Consider the following 21,265-nt stretch of genomic DNA (forward strand, 5'->3'; position numbering starts at 1 on the left):
GTCATCCACACTGATATGTCTGCCAGACATGCAGAGATGCGATTCGCCACCTGGTCATCAGAAGGGGGAAAGGAGAAGATTAATTGTGTGTCGTCTGCATAGTAATGATAGGAGAGACCATGTGAGGTTATGACAGAGCCAAGTGACTTGGTGTATAGCGAGAATAGGAGAGGGCCTAGAACAGAGCCCTGGGGGACACCAGTGGTGAGAGCGCGTGGTGAGGAGACAGATTCTCGCCACGCCACCTGGTAGGAGCGACCTGTCAGGTAGGACGCAATCCAGCGTGGGCCGCGCCGGAGATGCCCAACTCGGAGAGGGTGGAGAGGAGGATCTGATGGTTCACAGTATCGAAGGCAGCCGATAGGTCTAGAAGGATGAGAGCAGAGGAGAGAGAGTTAGCTTTAGCAGTGCGGAGCGCCTCCGTGATACAGAGAAGAGCAGTCTCAGTTGAATGACTAGTCTTGAAACCTGACTGATTTGGATCAAGAAGGTCATTCTGAGAGAGATAGTGGGAGAGCTGGCCAAGGACGGCACGTTCAAGAGTTTTGGAGAGAAAAGAAAGAAGGGATACTGGTCTGTAGTTGTTGACATCGGAGGGATCGAGTGTAGATTTTTTCAGAAGGGGTGCAACTCTCGCTCTCTTGAAGACGGAAGGGACGTAGCCAGCGGTCAGGGATGAGTTGATGAGCGAGGTGAGGTAAGGGAGAAGGTCTCCGGAAATGGTCTGGAGAAGAGAGGAGGGGATAGGGTCGAGCGGGCAGGTTGTTGGGCGGCCGGCCATCACAAGACGCGAGATTTCATCTGGAGAGAGAGGGAGAAAGAGGTCAGAGCACAGGGTAGGGCAGTGTGAGCAGAACCAGCGGTGTCGTTTGACTTAGCAAACGAGGATCGGATGTCGTCGACCTTCTTTTCAAAATGGTTGACGAAGTCATCTGCAGAGAGGGAGGAGGGGGGGGATTCAGGAGGGAGGAGAAGGTGGCAAAGAGCTTCCTAGGGTTAGAGGCAGATGCTTGGAATTTAGAATGGTAGAAAGTGGCTTTAGCAGCAGAGACAGAGGAGGAAAATGTAGAGAGGAGGGAGTGAAAGGATGCCAGGTCCACAGGGAGGCGAGTTTTCCTTCATTTCCGCTCGGCTGCCCGGAGCCCTGTTCTGTGAGCTCGCAATGAGTCGTCGAGCCACGGAGCGGGAGGGGAGGACCGAGCCGGCCTGGAGGATAGGGGACATAGAGAGTCAAAGGATGCAGAAAGGGAGGAGAGGAGGGTTGAGGAGGCAGAATCAGGAGATAGGTTGGAGAAGGTTTGAGCAGAGGGAAGAGATGATAGGATGGAAGAGGAGAAATTGCTAATGTATGATGTAATGTCAACTTTATACATTTCCATCCCAGAACCACTCAATTGTCAAATTCTCCAAAAATCTGCTGTGGATTACCCAGAGTTCCATACCTTTATCACTGAGTGTATTACACTGTAAACAACATGAGCAACGGTCTAAGGTACTGCACCTCAGTGATAGAGGGATCACCACAGGCTGTATCATAACAGGCAGTGATTGAGAGTCCCATAGGGCCCACAATTGGCCCAGCATCGTCTGGGTTAGGGTTTGGCCGGGGTAGGCTGTCATTGTAAATAAGAATTTGTTCTTAACTGACTTGCCTAGTTAAATAAAGGTTAAATATATTTAAAATATGTAATTTCATTACACCGTTACACTGTTATACAAACTCAGTAGCACAGATATCATCCAGATGACGTTGAGAAAAACTGCATTGTGGGTAGTTTAGAATATTTCCTGAAATAAGTTAATAAATATGTAATAACGCAAAAACATAACTGTTTGTAATTATAGGTAACCATATGGTGACTACAACTAGCTTAGTAAGTATTTAACCACACTGTAGTGTAACGCTGGTGTTATATAAATATATGTAAACATTCATATACATAGTTCATATATTATACAGCGCCAAGCCAAACCGCCTGACTATGTACCCCTGCTAAAACAGGAACTAGCTCACACAGCCAGCAATAAAACTACCCCCTAACACTATCTCCTCAGCTTTGTTGTCTCCCGACTCCAGGAAACAAAGACATTCCATCGCATGAACACATACACCCAGCCATAGTAAACTGCTCTCTACCTCACGAATCCCTGACAAAAACATCTCCTAGAATAAACAACTCTTCTCCCCTGCTAATGGTCGGGTGCCCAGAACAGAAGACTGCTGTGCACCAATGGGGGCTTCTACTCTGGCTGAGCGGGTCCGCCTCCAACCCTACGGGACCATTCAGAAGACGTCACGACAAGGCTATACCTACTTCATTCTATGTATAAAAATGAATGTAACCTCTGTATAAGTTATCTTTTTCCACCGGACCCCTCATCGGGTTATATGAAATAGATCCGTGCACGATGTAGAACAAGATATCTTTGACCAATAAACGGCCTTTTTGATACACCTGATTCCACTCTGTCCAGCGTCGTTGATTTGCATTCCCTCTCCAGTAAGAAACACTAACACTGGTGAGTAAAAACGTATACTTCCTACACTTTAACCTGTCTGAAAATAAAATAAACATTTTACTCAACTGCGTTTCAACAAATGGCGGTCTACGACTTTAAGGCGATGCTGCTAGTGTGACGTAAAACCTAGTGGACAGAACGCTTATTTCAACAGCGACAACAGTTCGTGAAACACTTCGGGAGCTTGCTAGCCAAAATCGACGAACCAATAAAGCTCTTTAGACGCTTTAGTGTATATTAGCCACTGTGTTTTAAACCCACTTCTGTCGTCTAGTTAGTTATCCGATTTAATTTCATATTTACAGTGTTGTTATTAGTCAGCTACCGGACTGGTTAAGTTAGCATTAGCCTAGCTAGCTAACATCTCCGACCATGAGCTCACTAAGCTACTCCTGTTAAAGAAGAGGCGGATAACACAGTAAAACAAGAAGTAGAGGGTGAGGCCGTTACTGTGAAAGAAGAGGAAGACGCGTTCAGAGTGAAAGAGGAGGAGGATGTTACAGTAAAAGGAGAGGAGGATGTTACAGTAAAAGGAGAGGAGGATGTTACAGTAAAAGGAGAGAAGGATGCAGTTTTTGGAGTGAAAGAGGAGAAGGGAGAGATGACTGTTACATCGAAAAAGGAGGAGGAAGAAGAGGAGGAACCTGGATATCTGGGCCAGGTTTTCCAAACGCATCTTAAGGAATCCAATGGTTCTAACGATGAATTTAGCCAAAAGATGTTTTTGAGAAACCGTTCCCTTATTAACACTAGTAAGTACTGTCTTAAAAACAGAGACACAAACTCTGCAGTTGTTGAACTGATGTTTGGTGTTAAAGCGGAAATCTGCAATTGCTACATCCATATTGTGACGTTTAAATTATTTATTCATAGCCATTGATTTTTGAAGAATATAACACATGCCTCATTAGCTTAGTTCAACTGTTTTCCCCATCAGATCCCTAAATAAGCTTGTTTTTACTCTGTTTAGAAACAATGTAAATCAACACTGTATAGCCAGCCTCAACATGGTTAAAACTATAATGTTGGTATCATGGAGTCCTTGCATCCATAGGTCTGTCTGTCTGTAGTTCCATTTCTCCAACCCCATAATCATCATATTACCATAACAGTGGTGGAATGACAGATTTGTTATTGTTTCAACTGCAGATTGCTGGGTTGTGTGGGTTTTTTAAACATCAACAAAATGGCTGCCCAGAGACTTGGTTTGGTGAGCAGCCGAGAGATTGGGGAAGGAGAAGTGTAACCACTCTCAAATTCATAGAGAAAGCTATTGTAGAAAGCGTAACACAACACCTAGCGACCTGGTCAAGAGTTCAGACATTTTGGCGTAACAGTGGTGTTGACTTGACAGTCGCTGGACCCAGGTTTGAGTTCAGCTTGGGGCTACCCCCTGAATTCACTACACTATGAATACAAGGACTGGCCATCCATGAGGTCATAATGATAGTTTAACCAGGTTTCTAGGATATATAGTGTATTCTAGAATTGCCAGTGAAGACTTCCTGTGGGGGCCAAATTATTAGAGCTGTTTATAGGTCATTGTATAATATTCTGGCACATTTTTTTCATGTCCTTACATTAAAGGCAAGACATATCTAGATTCAATTACATTCATGAATTGGTTTGTAACCTTTGTTTTAAACCCTTCTCAAGGTTGGTGCCTTGACGGATTTGTAAAAAATGATTTGTCATGAAACACTATATTTCTATTTATGTAACCTTTATTTAACTAGGCAAGTCAGTTAAGAACAAATTCTTATTTACAATGACTACCTGCGTCAATTGTGCGCCGCCCTATGGGACTCCCAATCAGGGTCGGTTGTGATACAGCCTGGATTTGATCCAGGGTGTCTGTAGTGGTGCCTCAAGCACTGAGATGCAGTGTCCTCTGCGCCACCTGGGAGCCCCAAAATCATGTTCTAGTGCTGTCCCCAACTAAAATACGTCTTGGTCAACCAAGAGTCATCTGTTCTTTCTACCAATCGCCCCATGTGTTTTTATCAAATCAAATATACGTACTGAACTTGTCTGATGCTTTAACCTGTCTGGCATGTGAAAGTGCAGGGCGCCAAATTCAAAACAACAGAAATCCCCAAATTAAAATGCCCCATACATACAAGTATTATACACCATTTTAAAGATAAAATTCTCGTTAATCCACGGTGTCTGATTTCAAAAAGGCTTTACAGCGAAAGCACCACAAATTATTGTTAGGTCACCACCAAGTCACAGAAAAACGCAGCCATTTTTCCAGCCAAAGAGAGGAGTCACAAAAAGCACAAATAGAGATAAATTAATCACTAACCTTTGATGATTTTCATCAGATGACACTCATAGGACTTCATGTTACACAATACATGTATGTTTTGTTCGCTAAAGTGCATATATCAAAATATCTAATTTTCTAAAACATGCAGTGATTTTGCAGAGAGCCACATCAAGTTACAGAAATACTCATCATAAATGTTGATGAAAATACAATTGTTACAAATGGAATTATAGATATACTTCTCTTTAATGCAACCACAGTGTCAAATTAAAAAGTAAAAACTTTATGGAAAAAGCAAACCATGCAATAATCTGAGTACAGCATTCAGACAACAAAGCAGCCAAAAAGATAGCGTTAGAAATATTCACTTACCTTTGATCTTCATCAGAATGCCCTCCCAGGAATCCCAATTCCACCATAAATGTTTGATTTGTTTGATAATGTCCATCAGTTATGTCCAAATATCTTCTTTTGTTAGGGAGTTTGGTAAACAAATCCAAATTCGGGTCGCGCCGAATGTCGGACGGCTGCCTGCACCTGCCAGCCCGACTAGCATCACTACTCTGGACGGTTCTGACTTAGAATATGTGGACAACTACAAATACCTAGGTGTCTGGTTAGACTGTAAACTCTCCTTCCAGACTCATTTTAAGCATATTCAATCCAACATTAAATCTAGAATCGGCTTCCTATCTAGGAACAAAGCCTCCTTCACTCACGCTGCCAAACATACCCTCGTAAAACTGAATATCCTACCGATCCTTGACTTCGGCGATGTCATTTACAAAATAGCCTCCAACACTCTACTCAGCAAACTGGATGCAGTCTATCACAGTGCCATCCGTTTTGTCACCAATGCCCCATATCCTACACACCACTGCGTCCAGTATGCTCTCGTCGGCTGGCTCTCACTACATATTCGTTGCCAAACCCACTGGCTCCAGGTAATCTATACATCTTTGCTAGGCCACCTTAACTCAGCTCACTGGTCACGATAGCAACACCCACACGCTCTAGGAGGTATATCTCACTGGTCATCCCCAAAGCCAACACCTCTTTGGCCGTCTTTCCTTCCAGTTCTCTGCTGCCAATGACTGTAAGGAATTGCAAAAATCACTGAAGTTGGAGACTTATCTCCCTCACTAACTTTAAGCATCAGCTATCTGAGCAGCTTACCAATCGCTGAAGCTGTACACACCCCATCTGTAAATAGCCCATCCAACTAGCTACCTCATCCCCATTTTTTTATTTACTTTTTTTGCTCTTTTTCACACCAGTATTTCTACTTGCACATCATCATCTGCACATCTATCACACAGTGTTAATTTGCTAAATTGTAATTACTTCGCTACTATGGCCATTTATTTCCATGCCTCCTTACTCCACTTGCACACACTGGATATAGATTTTTCTATTGTGTTATTGATTGTACGTTTGTTTATCCCACGTGTAACTCTGTTGTTTTTGTCACACTGCTTTGCTTTATCTTGCCCAGGTCGCAGTTGTAAATGAGAACTTGTTCTCAACTGGCCTACCTGGTTAAATAAAGGTGAAATAATTTTTAAAATTTAAAATAAAAAGGATACTGTCACTAACTTCACTAGGGTATGTGGGACGTTTGTGTCTTCAACAGCCAGTGAAACTGCTGGGTGCCAAATTCAAATACAGAAATACTCATAAAAATTCAGAAAACAAAACATATTTTACATAGGTTTAAAGATGAACGTCTTGTGAATCCAACCACGGTGTCAGATTTTAAAAATGCTTCTCGGGCAAAAGCATACTGTACGGTTATTTGAGAACATAGCCCACTAGACAATTCATTAAATACAGTAACCAGCCAAGTAGAACAGTCAGAAATAGAGATAAAAATGAATCCCTTACCTTTGATGATCTTCATATGGTTGCACTCAGCAGACATTCATTTACTCAATAAATGTTTATTTTGTTCAATAAAGTCTCTTTAAATACAAAAACCTAAGTTTTGTTCGTGTGTTTTCTTCAGTAATCCACAGGCTCAAACGCAGTCAAAACAAGAAGACAAAAAAGTCCAAATTATATCTGTAAAGTTCCTAGAAACATGTCAATGGATGTTTATATTCAACCCTCAGGTTGTTTTTAGCCTACATAATTGCTAATATTTCAACCCGACAATAACGTTGTCAATTTAAAAGGTAAACAAGAATTGCTATCTCTCTTTCGCACGCATGAAAAAGCTCTGCGACACTTTAGTCATTCCGAATGCTCTTATTCCCTCATTTTTCAGAATAGAAGCCTGAAACTATTATTAAAGACTGTTGACATCTAGTGGAAGGCATAGGAACTGCAATTTGAGTCCTAAGTCAATGGATCCTGTAATGGCATTGAATAGAAAACTACAACAACAAAAAAACTACTTCCTGAATGGATTTTTCTCAGGTTTTTGCTTGCCAAATCAGTTATGTTATACTCCGATACTATTTTAACAGTTTTGGAAACTTTAGAGTGTTTTCTATTCAAATCTAACAGTTATATGCATATCATATCTTCTGGGCACGATAAGCAGGCAGTTTAATTTGGGCTTGCTTTTCATCCAAAATTCCAAATGCTGCCCCCTACCCTAGAGAGGTTAAGGACATTCAGCAGGACATTCAAACAAGCCTTAGAATTATAATCCAAAGTAGTGTGAAATGCACTCATAAGCAACCTGGAAATGGAGGTTACTCCCCTGAGTTTTCCCCCATTCACATTCAGAATACATTGTGAAAAACTAAAATCTTTGCTCACCATTTTTGTTCCAGGCAGATATACTACATCCATAACTATCGGTTTCCTCATTAGCAGGGAGGTGTTTCTGCAATCAAATTGTGTGTGCATCGCCCTCATGCCGCAAATGTATTAAACACAGAAAGGGGCCTATATTGGAGACCAAACGTCGTCTGACACACTGCTTAGAGTTTCAACAACATGAATAAATGATTTCTAGCCTACAATAATTGATTTTACTACTAATGTGAAAACAAGACAAAATATGACTATTCTTGCTCATAAGACAATTGGTCCAAAAAATTGCATTCTTTACACACGTCAATTGTTTTACAACATAATGGCTATGCTGTTGGCATCACCTTTTACAGTGGATTTCCGCTGTTGTGGGCCTTAAACCATCTGTCTGACTTTGTTGTTCACACAGGAGAGAGACGTGACTATTGTGGATCCTCTGGGGGTCCTCAACAACCTCATGATGTTGAAGAGGCAGAGAAGAGTCTCTCCAGATCAGAACACCTCAACAAACACCTGCAGAAATCCACAGGGAAGAAATCTCATTCCTGCTCTGAGTGTGGGAAGAGATTCACTTGCTCATCAGGCATTAAAATTCATCAGAGAATCCACACAGGAGAGAAATGTTTTAGCTGTACTCAAAGTGGGATGAATTTTACTCGGTCAACCAGCCTGATATCACACCAGAGAACACACACAGGAAAGAAATTGTATATCTGTGCTCAATGTGGGAAGCGTTTTAGTCGATCTTTTGCTCTGACAGTGCACCAGAGAATACACACAGGAGAGAAACCCTATAGCTGTACTCAATGTGGGATGAGTTTTACTCAGTCAGCCAGCCTGATATCACACCAGAGAATACACACAGGAGAGAAATTGTATATCTGTGCTCAATGTGGGAAGCGTTTTAGTCGATCTTTTGCTCTGACAGTGCACCAGAGAATACACACAGGAGAGAAACCCTATAGCTGTACTCAATGTGGGATGAGTTTTACTCAGTCAGCCAGCCTGATATCACACCAGAGAATACACACAGGAGAGAAATCGTATATCTGTGATCAATGTGGGAAGAGTTTTGGTAGATCTGGGCAGCTGAATGTACACAAGAGATCACACACAGGAGAGAAACCTTATAACTGTGATGAATGTGGTAAGAGTTTTGGTCATTCTAGCATTCTGACAGAGCACCAGAGAACCCACACAGGAGAGAAATCTTATGTCTGTGATCAATGTGGGAAGAATTTTGGTAGATCTGGGCAGCTGACTGAACACAAGAGATCACACACAGGAGAGAAACCTTATAACTGTGATGAATGTGGTAAGAGTTTTTGTAGATCTGGACAGCTGACTGTACACAAGAGATCACACACAGGAGAGAAACCTTACAGCTGTGGTCAATGTGGGAAGAGTTTTATTACATCTAGCATTCTGACTCAACACCAGAGAACACACACAGGAGAGAATCCTTTTATCTGTGATCAATGTGGGAAGAGTTTTGGTAGATCTGGGCAACTGACTGTACACCAGAGAACACACACAGGAGAGAAACCTTATAGCTGTGATCAATGTGGGAAGAGTTTTTGTCGATCTGGACAGCTGATTGTACACAAGAGATCACACCCAGGAGAGAAATCTCATAGCTGAGATAATCTGATAAAAGAGCTCTGATTTCAATATCAGAAAATACATACATGAAGGAGTTGTTTCATGATATTAATGTCACAATGTAGAATGTTTTAACATTGTCGTAGGAGGATTTTGATAATGTCACAATGTTGAACCCTAAACATTTGTCCCCTGTTCTATTGATTTCAACATGATATGGATATTAGCCTCGGGGAAAATCCCGGCTCTGAAATGGAAGAGTACTATTTATATGATTTAACAAAAAGTGACTAACAAAAAAAGAGACCCTTACCACGTTGGTGACCCACTTGAATCAAAATGCAAGACTTCAAAATGTAGCTAGCTGTTTTCTACAAATTGTCCTCTAACCAGCGATGTACACATTATTCCCAGATTCCGTGTGGTTTTTGAGATGTTAGTTTTAACAGGACGTGCAACCTCATCTCCCTCCTCTCGGCACAAATGATTTCAACATGATATCGATGAATGATGACAAATAAGTGTTGCATTCCTTTGTTTAGCGACCCCTAAATTTAAATGTATCACTCCAAAATGTAGCTGACTGTCTTCTGCAGGTTATATTTTACCTCACTGGTTAGAGGACATCTCCCATTTCCATGTGTTTTTTTTAGTTGTGTTTGTTTCAAATCAAATTTTATTTGTCACATACACATGGTTAGCAGATGTTAATGCGAGTGTAGCGAAATGCTTGTGCTTCTAGTTCCGACAATGCAGTGATAACCAACAAGTAATCTAACTAACAATTCCAAAACTACTGTCTTATACACAGTGTAAGGGGATAAAGAATATGTACATAAGGATATATGAATGAGTGATGGTACAGAGCAGCATACAGTAGATGGTATCGAGTACAGTATATACATATGAGATGAGTATGTAGACAAAGTGGCATAGTTAAAGTGGCTAGTGATACATGTATTACATAAGGATGCAGTCGATGATGTAGAGTACAGTATATACGTATGCATAGGTAGCATTGTTTAAAGTGGCTAGTGATATATTTACATAATTTCCCATCAATTCCCATTATTAAAGTGGCTGGAGTTGGGTCAGTGTCAATGACAGTGTGTTGGCAGCAGCCACTCAATGTTAGTGGTGGCTGTTTAACAGTCTGATGGCCTTGAGATAGAAGCTGTTTTTCAGTCTCTCGGTCCCAGATTTGATGCACCTGTACTGACCTCGCCTTCTGGATTATAGCGGGGTGAACAGGCAGTGGTTCGGGTGGTTGATGTCCTTGATGATCTTTATGGCCTTCCTGTAACATCGGGTGGTGTAGGTGTCCTGGAGGGCAGGTAGTTTGCCCCCGGTGATGCGTTGTGCAGACCTCACTACCCTCTGGAGAGCCTTACGGTTGAGGGCGGAGCAGTTGCAGTACCAGGCGGTGATACAGCCCGCCAGGATGCTCTCGATTGTGCATCTGTAGAAGTTTGTGAGTGCTTTTGGTGACAAGCCGAATTTCTTCAGCCTCCTGAGGTTGAAGAGGCGCTGCTGCGCCTTCTTCACGACGCTGTCAGTGTGAGTGGACCAATTCAGTTTGTCTGTGATGTGTATGCCGAGGAACTTAAAACTTGCTACCCTCTCCACTACTGTTCCATCGATGTGGATAGGGGGGTGTTCCCTCTGCTGTTTCCTGAAGTCCACAATCATCTCCTTAGTTTTGTTGACGTTGAGTGTGAGGTTATTTTCCTGACACCACACTCCGAGGGCCCTCACCTCCTCCCTGTAGGCCGTCTAGTCGTTGTTGGTAATCAAGCCTACCACTGTTGTGTCGTCCACAAACTTGATGATTGAATTGGAGGCGTGCATGGCCACGCAGTCGTGGGTTTACAGGGAGTACAGGAGAGGGCTCAGAACGCACCCTTGTGGGGCCCCGTGTTGAGGATCAGCGGGGAGGAGATGTTGTTGCCTACCCTCACCACCTGGGGGCGGCCCGTCAGGAAGTCCAGTACCCAGTTGCACAGGGCGGGGTTGAGACCCAGGGTCTCGAGCTTGATGACGAGCTTGGAGGGTACTATGGTGTTGAATGCCGAGCTGTAGTCGATGAACAGCATTCTCACATAGGTATTCCTCTTGTCCAGGTGGGTTAGGGTAGTGTGCAGTGTGGTTGAGATTGCATCGTCTGTGGACCTATTTGGGCGGTAATCAAATTGGAGTGGGTCTAGGGTGTCAGGTAGGCTGGAGGTGATATGGTCCTTGACTAGTCTCTCAAAGCACTTCATGATGACGGAAGTGAGTGCTACGGGCGGTAGTCTTTTAGCTCAGTTACCTTTGCTATCTTGGGAACAGGAACAATGGTGGCCCTCTTGAAGCATGTGGGGACAGCAGACTGGGATAAGGATTGATTAAAAATGTCTGTAAACACACCAGCCAGCTGGTCTGTGCATGCTCTGATGACGCTGCTTGGGATGCCGTCTGGGCCTGCAGCCTTGCGAGGGTTAACACGTTTAAATGTCTTACTCACCTCGGCTGCAGTGAAGGAGAGACCGCATGTTTTCGTTGCAGGCCGTGTCAGTGGCACTGTATTGTCCTCAAAGCGGGCAAAAGTTATTTAGTCTGCCTGGGAGCAAGACATCCTGGTCCGTGACTGGGCTGGGTTTCTTCTTGTAGTCCGTGATTGACTGTAGACCCTGCCACATGCCTCTTGTGTCTGAGCCGTTGAATTGAGATTCCACTTTGTCTCTGTACTGACGCTTAGCTTGTTTAATAGCCTTGCGGAGGGAATAGCTGCACTGTTTGTATTCAGTCATGTTGCCAGACACCTTGCCCTGATTAAAAGCAGTGGTTCGCGCTTTCAGTTTCACGCGAATGCTGCCATCAATCCACGGTTTCTGGTTAGGGAATGTTTTTATCGTTGCTATGGGAATGACATCTTCGATGCACGTTCTAATGAACTCGCACACCGAATCAGCGTATTCGTCAATGTTGTTGTCTGACGCAATACGAAACATATTCCAGTCCACGTGCTGGAAGCAGTCATGGAGTGTGGAGTCAGCTTGGTCTGACCAGCGTTGGACAGACCTCAGCGTGGGAGCCTCTTGTTTTAGTATCTGCCTGTAGGCAGGGATCAACAAAATGGAGTCGTGGTCAGCTTTTCCGAAAGGGGGGCGGGGCAGGGCCTTATATGCGTCGCGGAAGTTAGAGTAACAATGATCCAGGGTTTTACCACCCCTGGTTGCGCAATCGATATGCTGATAAAATTTAGGGAGTCTTATTTTCAGATTAGCTTTGTTAAAATCCCCAGCTACAATGAATGCAGCCTCCGGATAAATGGTTTCCAGTTTGCAAAGAGTTAAATAAAGTTCGTTCAGAGCCATCGATGTGTCTGCTTGGGGGGGGATATATACGGCTGTGATTATAATCGAAGAGAATTCTCTTGGAAGATAATGCGGTCTACATTTGATTGTGAGGAATTCTAAATCAGGTGAACAGAAGGATTTGAGTTCCTGTATGTTTCCTTCATCACACCATGTCTCGTTAGTCATAAGGCATACGCCCCCGCCACTCTTCTTACCAGAAAGATGTTTGTTTCTGTCCGCGCGATGCGTGGAGAAACCCGTTGGCTGCACCGCATCGGATAGCGTCTTCCCAGTGAGCCATGTTTCCGTGAAGCAGAGAACGTTGCAGTCTCTGATGTCCCTCTGGAATGCTACCCTTGCTCGGATTTCGTCAACCTTGTTGTCAAGAGACTGGACATTGGCAAGAAGAATGCTGGGGAGTGGTGCGTGATGTGCCCTTGTTCTGAGTCTGACCAGAAGACCGCTACGTTTCCCTCTTTTTCGGAGTCGTTTTCTTGGGTCGCTGCATGCGATCCATTCCGTTGTCCTGTTTGTAAGGCAGAACACAGGATCCGCGTCGCGGAAAACATATTCTTGGTCGTACTGATGGTGAGTTGACGCTGATCTTATATTCAGTAGTTCTTCTCGACTGTATGTAATGAAACCTAAGATGACCTGGGGTACTAATGTAAGAAATAACACGTAAAAAAAACAAAAAACTGCATAGTTTTCTAGGAACGCGAAGCGAGGCGGCCATCTCTGTCGGCGCCGGAAGTCGAGTCCCAACAGCCCGTACAACCTGATTTCCCCCTAATCGATATCAGTGATTTATTGCTACTTGTCAAAACAACAGCGTTTTTGGTGCTTGTGCAGTTTATTAGCTGCTTGTTTAAACAAATACAAGCATTATGATTATGTAACGGCGTTCGTCTGTTGAATGAAGAAAGTCGGACCGAAATGCAGCGTGTAGGTTACTCATGACTTTAATGAACAGAATAGCAGTACATGAAATAACTGAAATACAAAAACAACAGAACGGAACGTGAAACTAATTACAGCCTATCTGGTGACTACAACACAGAGACAGGAACAAACACCCACAAAATACAAAGCGAAAGTTAGGCTGCCTAAATACGGTTCCCAATCAGAGACAACGCGAAGCACCTGACTCCAATTGAGAATCGCCTCAGGCAGCCAAGCCTATACAACACCCCTAATTAGCCGCGATCCCAAATACTACAAACCCCAATACGACAAACAACATATAAACCCATGTCACACCCTGGCCTACCCAAACATATAACAAAAACACAAAATACAATGACCAAGGCGTGACAGATTATTGTGGCAGGTGTTTGTGTATATAGCACATGTTATGTTTAGGTTTTCAATTTATCCCAATCTGTTTCTGCATATTGGTTATTGATTTGGACACGTTAAAACTGTGTTTTGACATTGGGGATATCTCACCTAGCAAAATGTAATTGAAAAGACCAATATTTTATATTTACAATTTGTGTAACATTTAGTAATCATAATGATTTATGTAACCAAATGACAATATTTTGGGCTACAGTTATATTGATATTGTTTCCCTGCTTTTCGAATATCAGGGTTCATTCTCAGATGTGCCAACCCAGAGCATGAGCATGTACTAGAGCATGACATTGGGGATGACATTGGGGACCTATCCAACAACATGCCTATCTAGTGAACCCTGAAAAGAGAAAGAAGCTCTGCCGTGAGATGGAAAGTTACTATGGATATTGCAGGAGTTTCCTTTTGAAATTAGACATGTCCGTGGTAACGACAACTTGGTTGTTGATTGTCTCACGGGTGGGCAGTCAAAAAGTGTTGTGTTTTGCGCTTAGCCAGTGAGTTGCCATGGATCACAATTTATTTTGACTGCACGTTTTTCCGTATTGGAAATGATTTTTGTTTGGGCTCGTTCCAAGAGGACGAGAGTTCAAGAAGCTAGTGAGTTTTAGGAAGACGAGAGTTCTAGAAGCTAATTGTTGACAGCCAGTAGACACCATGTTTATATTGGTGAAGGTGAAGCATTGTGGTTGATTATAATGTGTAATTGAAGTTGTTTTATGTTGATGGTAAGCATTGTCTTAAGGGGGAAGGTGTTAGTCTTTAGTTTTTCCATTTATGTTTTGAGGTTGGACTTTCGCCCGTAGAGATCATTCGCACCTAGGGCGCACCGATTAGGGTCACCTCGTTAGTCAGTATGTGTTACACCTGTTCTGGCTTATCCATCTCATTAGTGGGAAGGTGTTTCACCTGAGCTGGTCCAGGTTCTATTTAAGAGTGTCTGGCCCAGTGCTCCAGTTGTCTTGATAGATGTGGAGAGTCAACACGTTTAGTTGCTCCACCTTTTTGGTTTGCGTCCCTTTTTTACTTTTGTTGTGGGTTTTTCTTTTGTTTGCCTCTTCTTGGACAGATTAGTGGGTCTCATTGTTGGCGTCTTGTATGTCCCAGTTGTTGTTACTAGTCAACTTCAGTGGACACTGAGAGCAAAACTGCAACATTATGTTATAATACTTTTATTGGATCAAATGGTGGTTTTATGCAACAGAATAGAGGGTTCTTATAACTATTTTGTATGTGTTCTACTGAGGATGGGCCTCTGGGAGATAACACTGATAGGAGATGTACAATGTCTTTTGGGTGCTAAAACCTAAAGAGACCGCATTCCAGAATATGAGTTAATGTTTCTGTTCTATATGGTACCAGGGAGAGATGACCCCAGGGCCAGACCCTGGTCTCTACACAAAGAGTACTGTTTTTACATCAGATACTGTCTGCTGAGAATTATAACTATCTTTCATACAAATCTTGACCTTGTGACCCGTTCTATACATCTGTTTGTCATGTAGGTTGAAAGGGGGCATCTTGGCTATTAAAGACCTTTGTACTTTTGTATCGGGGCTCTCAACAAATCATCTGGGGGTGATTCGTTGACCAGCCATCATTATCGTAGAGCACTCAATTGATTCACTTTATATGTGTACGTTGTCTTGACCTGCTCCCTTATTATAAGGCAAATAAAGATGTAGTTCAAGTATAACTCTGACTTGTGTGATATGTTTGTCACCTCATTTGATATGAAAGAAATCAACAACCACATTTGGCGATGGGGCGTGAATCTTGACTTGGTGACTGATGGCTAAATGGTGCACGAGAGATCCCTCTAACATGGGATCTCAGGGAGACCAAGGTCTATAGTTCCTGGGAGGCTTGATTTTGCCTTGGTCTCTGGGAGGTTAGATAACCGTTGGGGATCCCATGGTCATTGTCCGGGAAACAAAAGTTTATTTTTGGTTCTGTTGGGAGTATGTTTTGAGAGCTGTTTCGTAGCTATGGAGAGTCCTTGAAAAAGCAAATGGAATACCTGGAGTACCTGAGAATTTCTTACGTTTTATATGGATTCTGTTAATATATGAAAATATGATGAATTGTATGTGTGTATAATCGATTACTAGAGATTTGATGAAGTAATACTGGGAATATAATTAGATACAATTTAAACAACCCATATGAAGACAAACGTAGGTTTTGAGTTGGTATCTTTAACCTCTAAAGACTCCCCATCCCGCATGAGGGAGCGTAATCATCGCCTGACATTAATTAGCATAATGCAACGGACATACATATTCCTAGAAAATATTCCTATTCATGAAAATCACAAATGAAATATATTGAGACACAGCTTAGCCTTTTGTTAATCACCCTATCATTTTCAAAATATGCTTTACAGCCAAAGCTAGACAAGCATTTGTGTAAGTGTATTGATAGCCTCCAGCTAGCAGCAGGTAACTTGGTCACGGAAATCAGAAAAGCAATCAATTAAATCGTTTACCTTTGAGCTTAGGATGTTTTCACTCACGAGACTCCTAGTTAGATAGCAAATGTTCCTTTTTTCCCAAAATATTATTTTTGTAGGCGAAATAGCTCTGTTTGTTCTTCAGGTTTGGCTGAGAAATCACCCGGAAATTGCAGTCACGAAAACTGCAAAAAATATTCCAAATTAGCTCCATAATATTGACAGAAACATGGCAAAGGTTGTTTATAATCAATCCTCAAGGTGTTTTTCAAATATCTATTCGATAATATATCCATCGGGACAATTAGTTTTTCAGTAGGACCGATTGGAGTAATGGCTACCTCTGTATTTTACGCGAGAATCTCTCTGGGAGAATCAGGTGACCACTTGCGCAATGTAGCCGCTTACGGGTATTCTTCAACATAAATGCGTAAAACTACGTCACAATGCTGTAGACACCTTCGGGAATACGGAGAAAGAGTAATCTGGTTGATAGCCCATTCACTGCTCAATAAGGGTGCATAGGAAGGCAGCGCTTTCAAAACATGAGGCACTTCCATGTGGGGGTGCCACAGGGTTCAATTCTCGGGCCGACTCTTTTCTCTGTATATATCAATGATGTTGCTCTTGCTGCGGGCGATTCCCTGGTCCACCTCTACGCAGACGACACCATTCTATATACTTTCGGCCCGTCATTGGACACTGTGCTATCAAACCTCCAAACGAGCTTCAATGCCATACAGCACTCCTTCCGTGGCCTCCAACTGCTCTTAAACGCGAGTAAAACCAAATGCATGCTTTTCAACCGATCGCTGCCTGCACCCGCATGCCCGACTAGCATCACCACCCTGGATGGTTCCAACCTTGAATATGTGGACATCTATAAGTACCTAGGTGTCTGGCTAGACTGCAAACTCTCCTTCCAGACTCACATCAAACATCTCCAATCAAAAATCAAATCCAGAGTCGGCTTTCTATTCCGCAACAAAGCCTCCTTCACTCACGCTGCCAAGCTTACCCTAGTAAAACTGACTATCCTACCGATCCTCGACTTCGGCGATGTCATCTACAAAATGGCTTCCAACACTCTACTCAGCAAACTGGATGCAGTCTATCACAGTGCCATCCGTTTTGTCACTAAAGCACCTTATACCACCCACCACTGCGACTTGTATGCTCTAGTCGGCTGGCCCTCACTACATATTCGTCGCCAGACCCACTGGCTCCAGGTCATCTACAAGTCCATGCTAGGTAAAGCTCCGCCTTATCTCAGTTCACTGGTCACGATGGCAACACCCATCCGTAGCACGCGCTCCAGCAGGTGTATCTCACTGATCATCCCTAAAGCCAACACCTCATTTGGCCGCCTTCGTTCCAGTACTCTGCTGCCTATGACTGGAACGAATTGCAAAAATCGCTGAAGTTGGAGACTTTTATCTCCCTCACCAACTTCAAACATCAGCTATCCGAGCAGCTAACCGATCGCTGCAGCTGTACATAGTCTATAGGTAAATAGCTCACCCTTTTTCACCTACCTCATTCCCATACTGTTTTTATACTGTTTTTATTTATTTACTTTTCTGCTCTTTTGCACACCAATATCTCTACCTGTACATGCCCATCTGATCATTTATCACTCCAGTGTTAATCTGCAAAATTGTATTATTCGCCTACCTCCTCATGCCTTTTGCACACATTGTATATAGACTGCCCATTTTTTTCTACTGTGTTATTGACTTGCTAATTGTTTACTCCATGTGTAACTCTGTGTTGTCTGTTCACACTGCTATGCTTTATCTTGGCCAGGTCGCAGTTGCAAATGAGAACTTGTTCTCAACTAGCCTACCTGGTTAAATAAAAAAATAAAATAAAATAAAATTCCGGATTGGATTTTTCTCAGGCTTTTGCCTGCAACATCAGTTCTGTTATACCCACAGACAATATTTTTACAGTTTTGGAAACTTTAGTGTTTTCTATCCTAAGCTGTCAATTATATGCATATTCTAGCATCTTGTCCTGACAAAATATCCAGTTTACTACGGGAACGTTTTTTTTTCCAAAAATGAAAATACTGCCCCCTTAGTCACAACAGGTTTTAATGGATAATTTGATAAAAATGAGGTTGGAGAGAATAAAGTAGACGGCACAGGTCAAAATGTTGATTTATGTCCAGATGACACGTACATGCCCAAATATGGGCATCCGGCCAGAACATCCTGTTCCTGTTGTCACGTGTGTTATTTTATATCTATATTGCATCTATTCCTTTGAAGTTGTTATGCTGATTGATGCCTAGGGACCTCTTTGAACTGCGGGATGTGTTTGAACATTTCAAAGAGTATGCCCCCCCCCCCCTGTTTTATTGACCTTAGGGCTGTTGTCTATGAAACAGGAATGTCCGGGGTATTGGCTGTGGCAGACGCATTATAAATAAAGTCCAGAACAAGACATGCGACCCCAGAACAGTAAACAAGATTTTTTAAATAAACATGGATTTTGTGATCAGTGGCAAAGCTCTGATGACTGTAACAACGGAAGCAGGACCGCGGCTGAAACAGAGAAAGGGCCAAGTATAAAGCCACAATATACGATGTGCCAGAAAAGCGGTTTCTAATTGTGTATAGAACCCAGATACCGCCCACAACTGCGCTGAAAGATCAAGTGCTGATGTCTAATGGACAGCAATGGGGGTATCAGTTTGATTACCTGGCCTTTAGAGTGAACCTCTATACGGTAGCCGAAGGAGAAGAATATACCGACCAGACATTAGGAGTGGACTATGGGCTTGAAGACTGGATGGTTTTTTGCAAGGTTTTGTGTCCCGAACTGAGATTATCACCAAGGGGTATAGCTTGTTCACAGGCTACGAGACCCGATGGGAAGGTACCCCTGACTCCTCAGGAAGAGTATTTCACAGGGTGAAAGTACAAAGAAAGAATGGACTTCCATGTGGCTGTGTGGAGTTCTACATCAGCAACGAGGAAACCCTCAACCAAAACATTCGTGATGGAGGCCTGACTGGGGATTTTAGGTTGCGCATGCTTATTCCTTTTAAAAATTGGGATTTAATGGAATTGAAAATGTTAGAGTTGCTGGACGCTCTGTTTGTACAGAGCCAGCAGCGACAGAGCATTGTTCGGATAATGAAGTGCATAATATGTTCGAATCCCAAGGATTATGATTTAAAGGAGCCCCAAGAAGGAACATCGTCAGAAGGGTCATCCCCCGAAGAAAACTAACCATGCCCTGATACCCAGAGGACTGGTTCAACAATAAAAGGAGGGTCCTTAAAACCTACAGTTCTTCACTTACGCATATACCATGGATATTCCTACAACATACCAGGACTCTGAAACGTCATGGGGGCCAGACCCTAAGGACTCTATGCCTCTCAGCCCAACATTCTACTCCCCCCTGGCAAGACCCGCAACACCCCCTACATGTACACAGCCTGAGGACGTGTTTGATGGGGTGGTCAGTACTATTTTTGTGGACACCATCAAGGCCTCTGTAGCCACGCTTTGAGACGTGGTGATTGGAGAGTATATACGAGAAAAATGCATTGGTTGTGAGATCAATCACCCCAGCCAGCTCAGGCATCCTTGCCCCCCAAGACACTACTCCTTCAACCATTTTGAGGCCACTTCTATCAATACCATCTCCCGCCTGATTTATTAGACAATTTTCCAATTCCCCCAAAACATCGTGTTGCGTTTCAGACTCTACGGACATGGGCGTTAACGGTTGGGATGTCGATGATGGTGTGGGGGGTGCCGAAGATGTCTGGCTCTCGTTCATCCGATTTAATTAGGGATATGAGGGCTTCGGGAATCTGTGATAACAGGTTTTCATCGGGTGTCCCTGACTTTGAGTTTGGCTGGAATCTGTGATAATATGCTTTCATCTATCGGTATTATGTATGTTACCCCTGCCTCGTTTATATGTTTAATCATTTCTAGGAGTTCTGGCGGTATCTGTGATGAGAGGCTTTCAACTGTCTCAACTTGTTCCTGTGGTTCTGCGATTTTGATAATTAAGGATGTGCGTTCTTGGGTATTTCTGGAATGATCCGTGTTACATATGATTTTAGCGCCTGTATTTGCGCCTGAGATCGTCTCGGTACTGTCTCTCAAGTAAAACCCCCAGTCATTTGTGTAGCAAAACCTTCCTCGATTTCAAAGCCCTGGAAAAAACTGTGAAAAGCCTTGCTTGTTCTATTTCAGATCCGGATGTTGCCACCATAGAATTGTCGGGGTCTAGAAGGTTGACTGCATCACAGAATAGCCTATCGTCTACCTCTGAAATGTAATTTAAAACAGGGATGTCCTCTGCTTTGTTTGTTTCATTGGGAATGTTCGGTGAGCCGGAATCCCCCAGCTCTAGATGTATGTGGCCTTCTGTGCCGTTTTTCGCCGGGGAGGAGTCTGATAGACAATAATACATACAAAATAGGTTATTAAATATAAAAATATGTTAGATACATAAAATAATATAATAATAATAATAATAATAATAATAATAATAATATAATAATATAATAATAATATAATATGTCAAATACATATTATTATTATATTATAAAATTGTTATTATATTATAAAATGTCAAATACATTTCAGGTATAATACTATATATTAACAATACATAGTTAAAATACCTCAGCTTTTTTGGAGGGGGCTGTTCTGACGAATCGCAGAAACAGGGGGGGGGCGGTCTCGTGGGAGTCTGAAAAAACATGATTACATTTACATTTAAGTCATTTAGCAGACGCTCTTATCCAGAGCGACTTACAAATTTGTCCTTGTTTTAACACATTCAAGCATAAAAAATGTATTAAAAAAAATGTGTATAACTAATAATATTATTATATATAATGACTTCATACGGTGTCCATGGAGCGCCTGATCGTGAAGCCGCAAGTTCCCGGCACAGTAGTACTTCTCCAGAGGGGTTGATTCAGAG

The 21,265-nt window shown here is 42.6% G+C and overlaps 3 protein-coding genes across 4 annotated transcripts in view; 2 read left to right on the forward strand and 1 right to left on the reverse strand.

Annotated features, from left to right (window-relative positions):
• LOC118365743 (zinc finger protein ZFP2-like) overlaps positions 1 to 21,265 on the forward strand; it is a 426,011-nt gene that overhangs the window by 86,988 nt on the left and 317,758 nt on the right. The gene's annotated exons all lie outside the window — the stretch shown is intronic.
• Positions 1 to 21,265, reverse strand: part of LOC127914401 (uncharacterized) — a 143,172-nt gene that overhangs the window by 17,629 nt on the left and 104,278 nt on the right. The window lies entirely within an intron of this gene.
• Positions 2,656 to 11,355, forward strand: LOC118373991 (zinc finger protein 883-like). Its single transcript, XM_052490230.1, has 2 exons — positions 2,656 to 3,272; positions 7,965 to 11,355. The coding sequence occupies exons 1-2, from the start codon at positions 3,122 to 3,124 to the stop codon at positions 9,194 to 9,196; spliced, it is 1,383 nt and encodes a 460-aa protein (XP_052346190.1). The 5' UTR covers positions 2,656 to 3,121; the 3' UTR covers positions 9,197 to 11,355.

Source organism: Oncorhynchus keta, chromosome 32 (assembly GCF_023373465.1).
Source record: "Oncorhynchus keta strain PuntledgeMale-10-30-2019 chromosome 32, Oket_V2, whole genome shotgun sequence".
Taxonomy (NCBI): Eukaryota; Metazoa; Chordata; class Actinopteri; order Salmoniformes; family Salmonidae; genus Oncorhynchus; species Oncorhynchus keta.

Bases quoted from the DNA above. Each gene is read 5' to 3' on its own strand.
- LOC118373991 (XM_052490230.1), top strand. From the start codon at position 3,122: ATGACTGTTACATCGAAAAAGGAGGAGGAAGAAGAGGAGGAACCTGGA. The intron at 3,273-7,964 runs GTAAGTACTGTC...TTGTTCACACAG, and splicing joins CCGTTCCCTTATTAACACTA to GAGAGAGACGTGACTATTGT.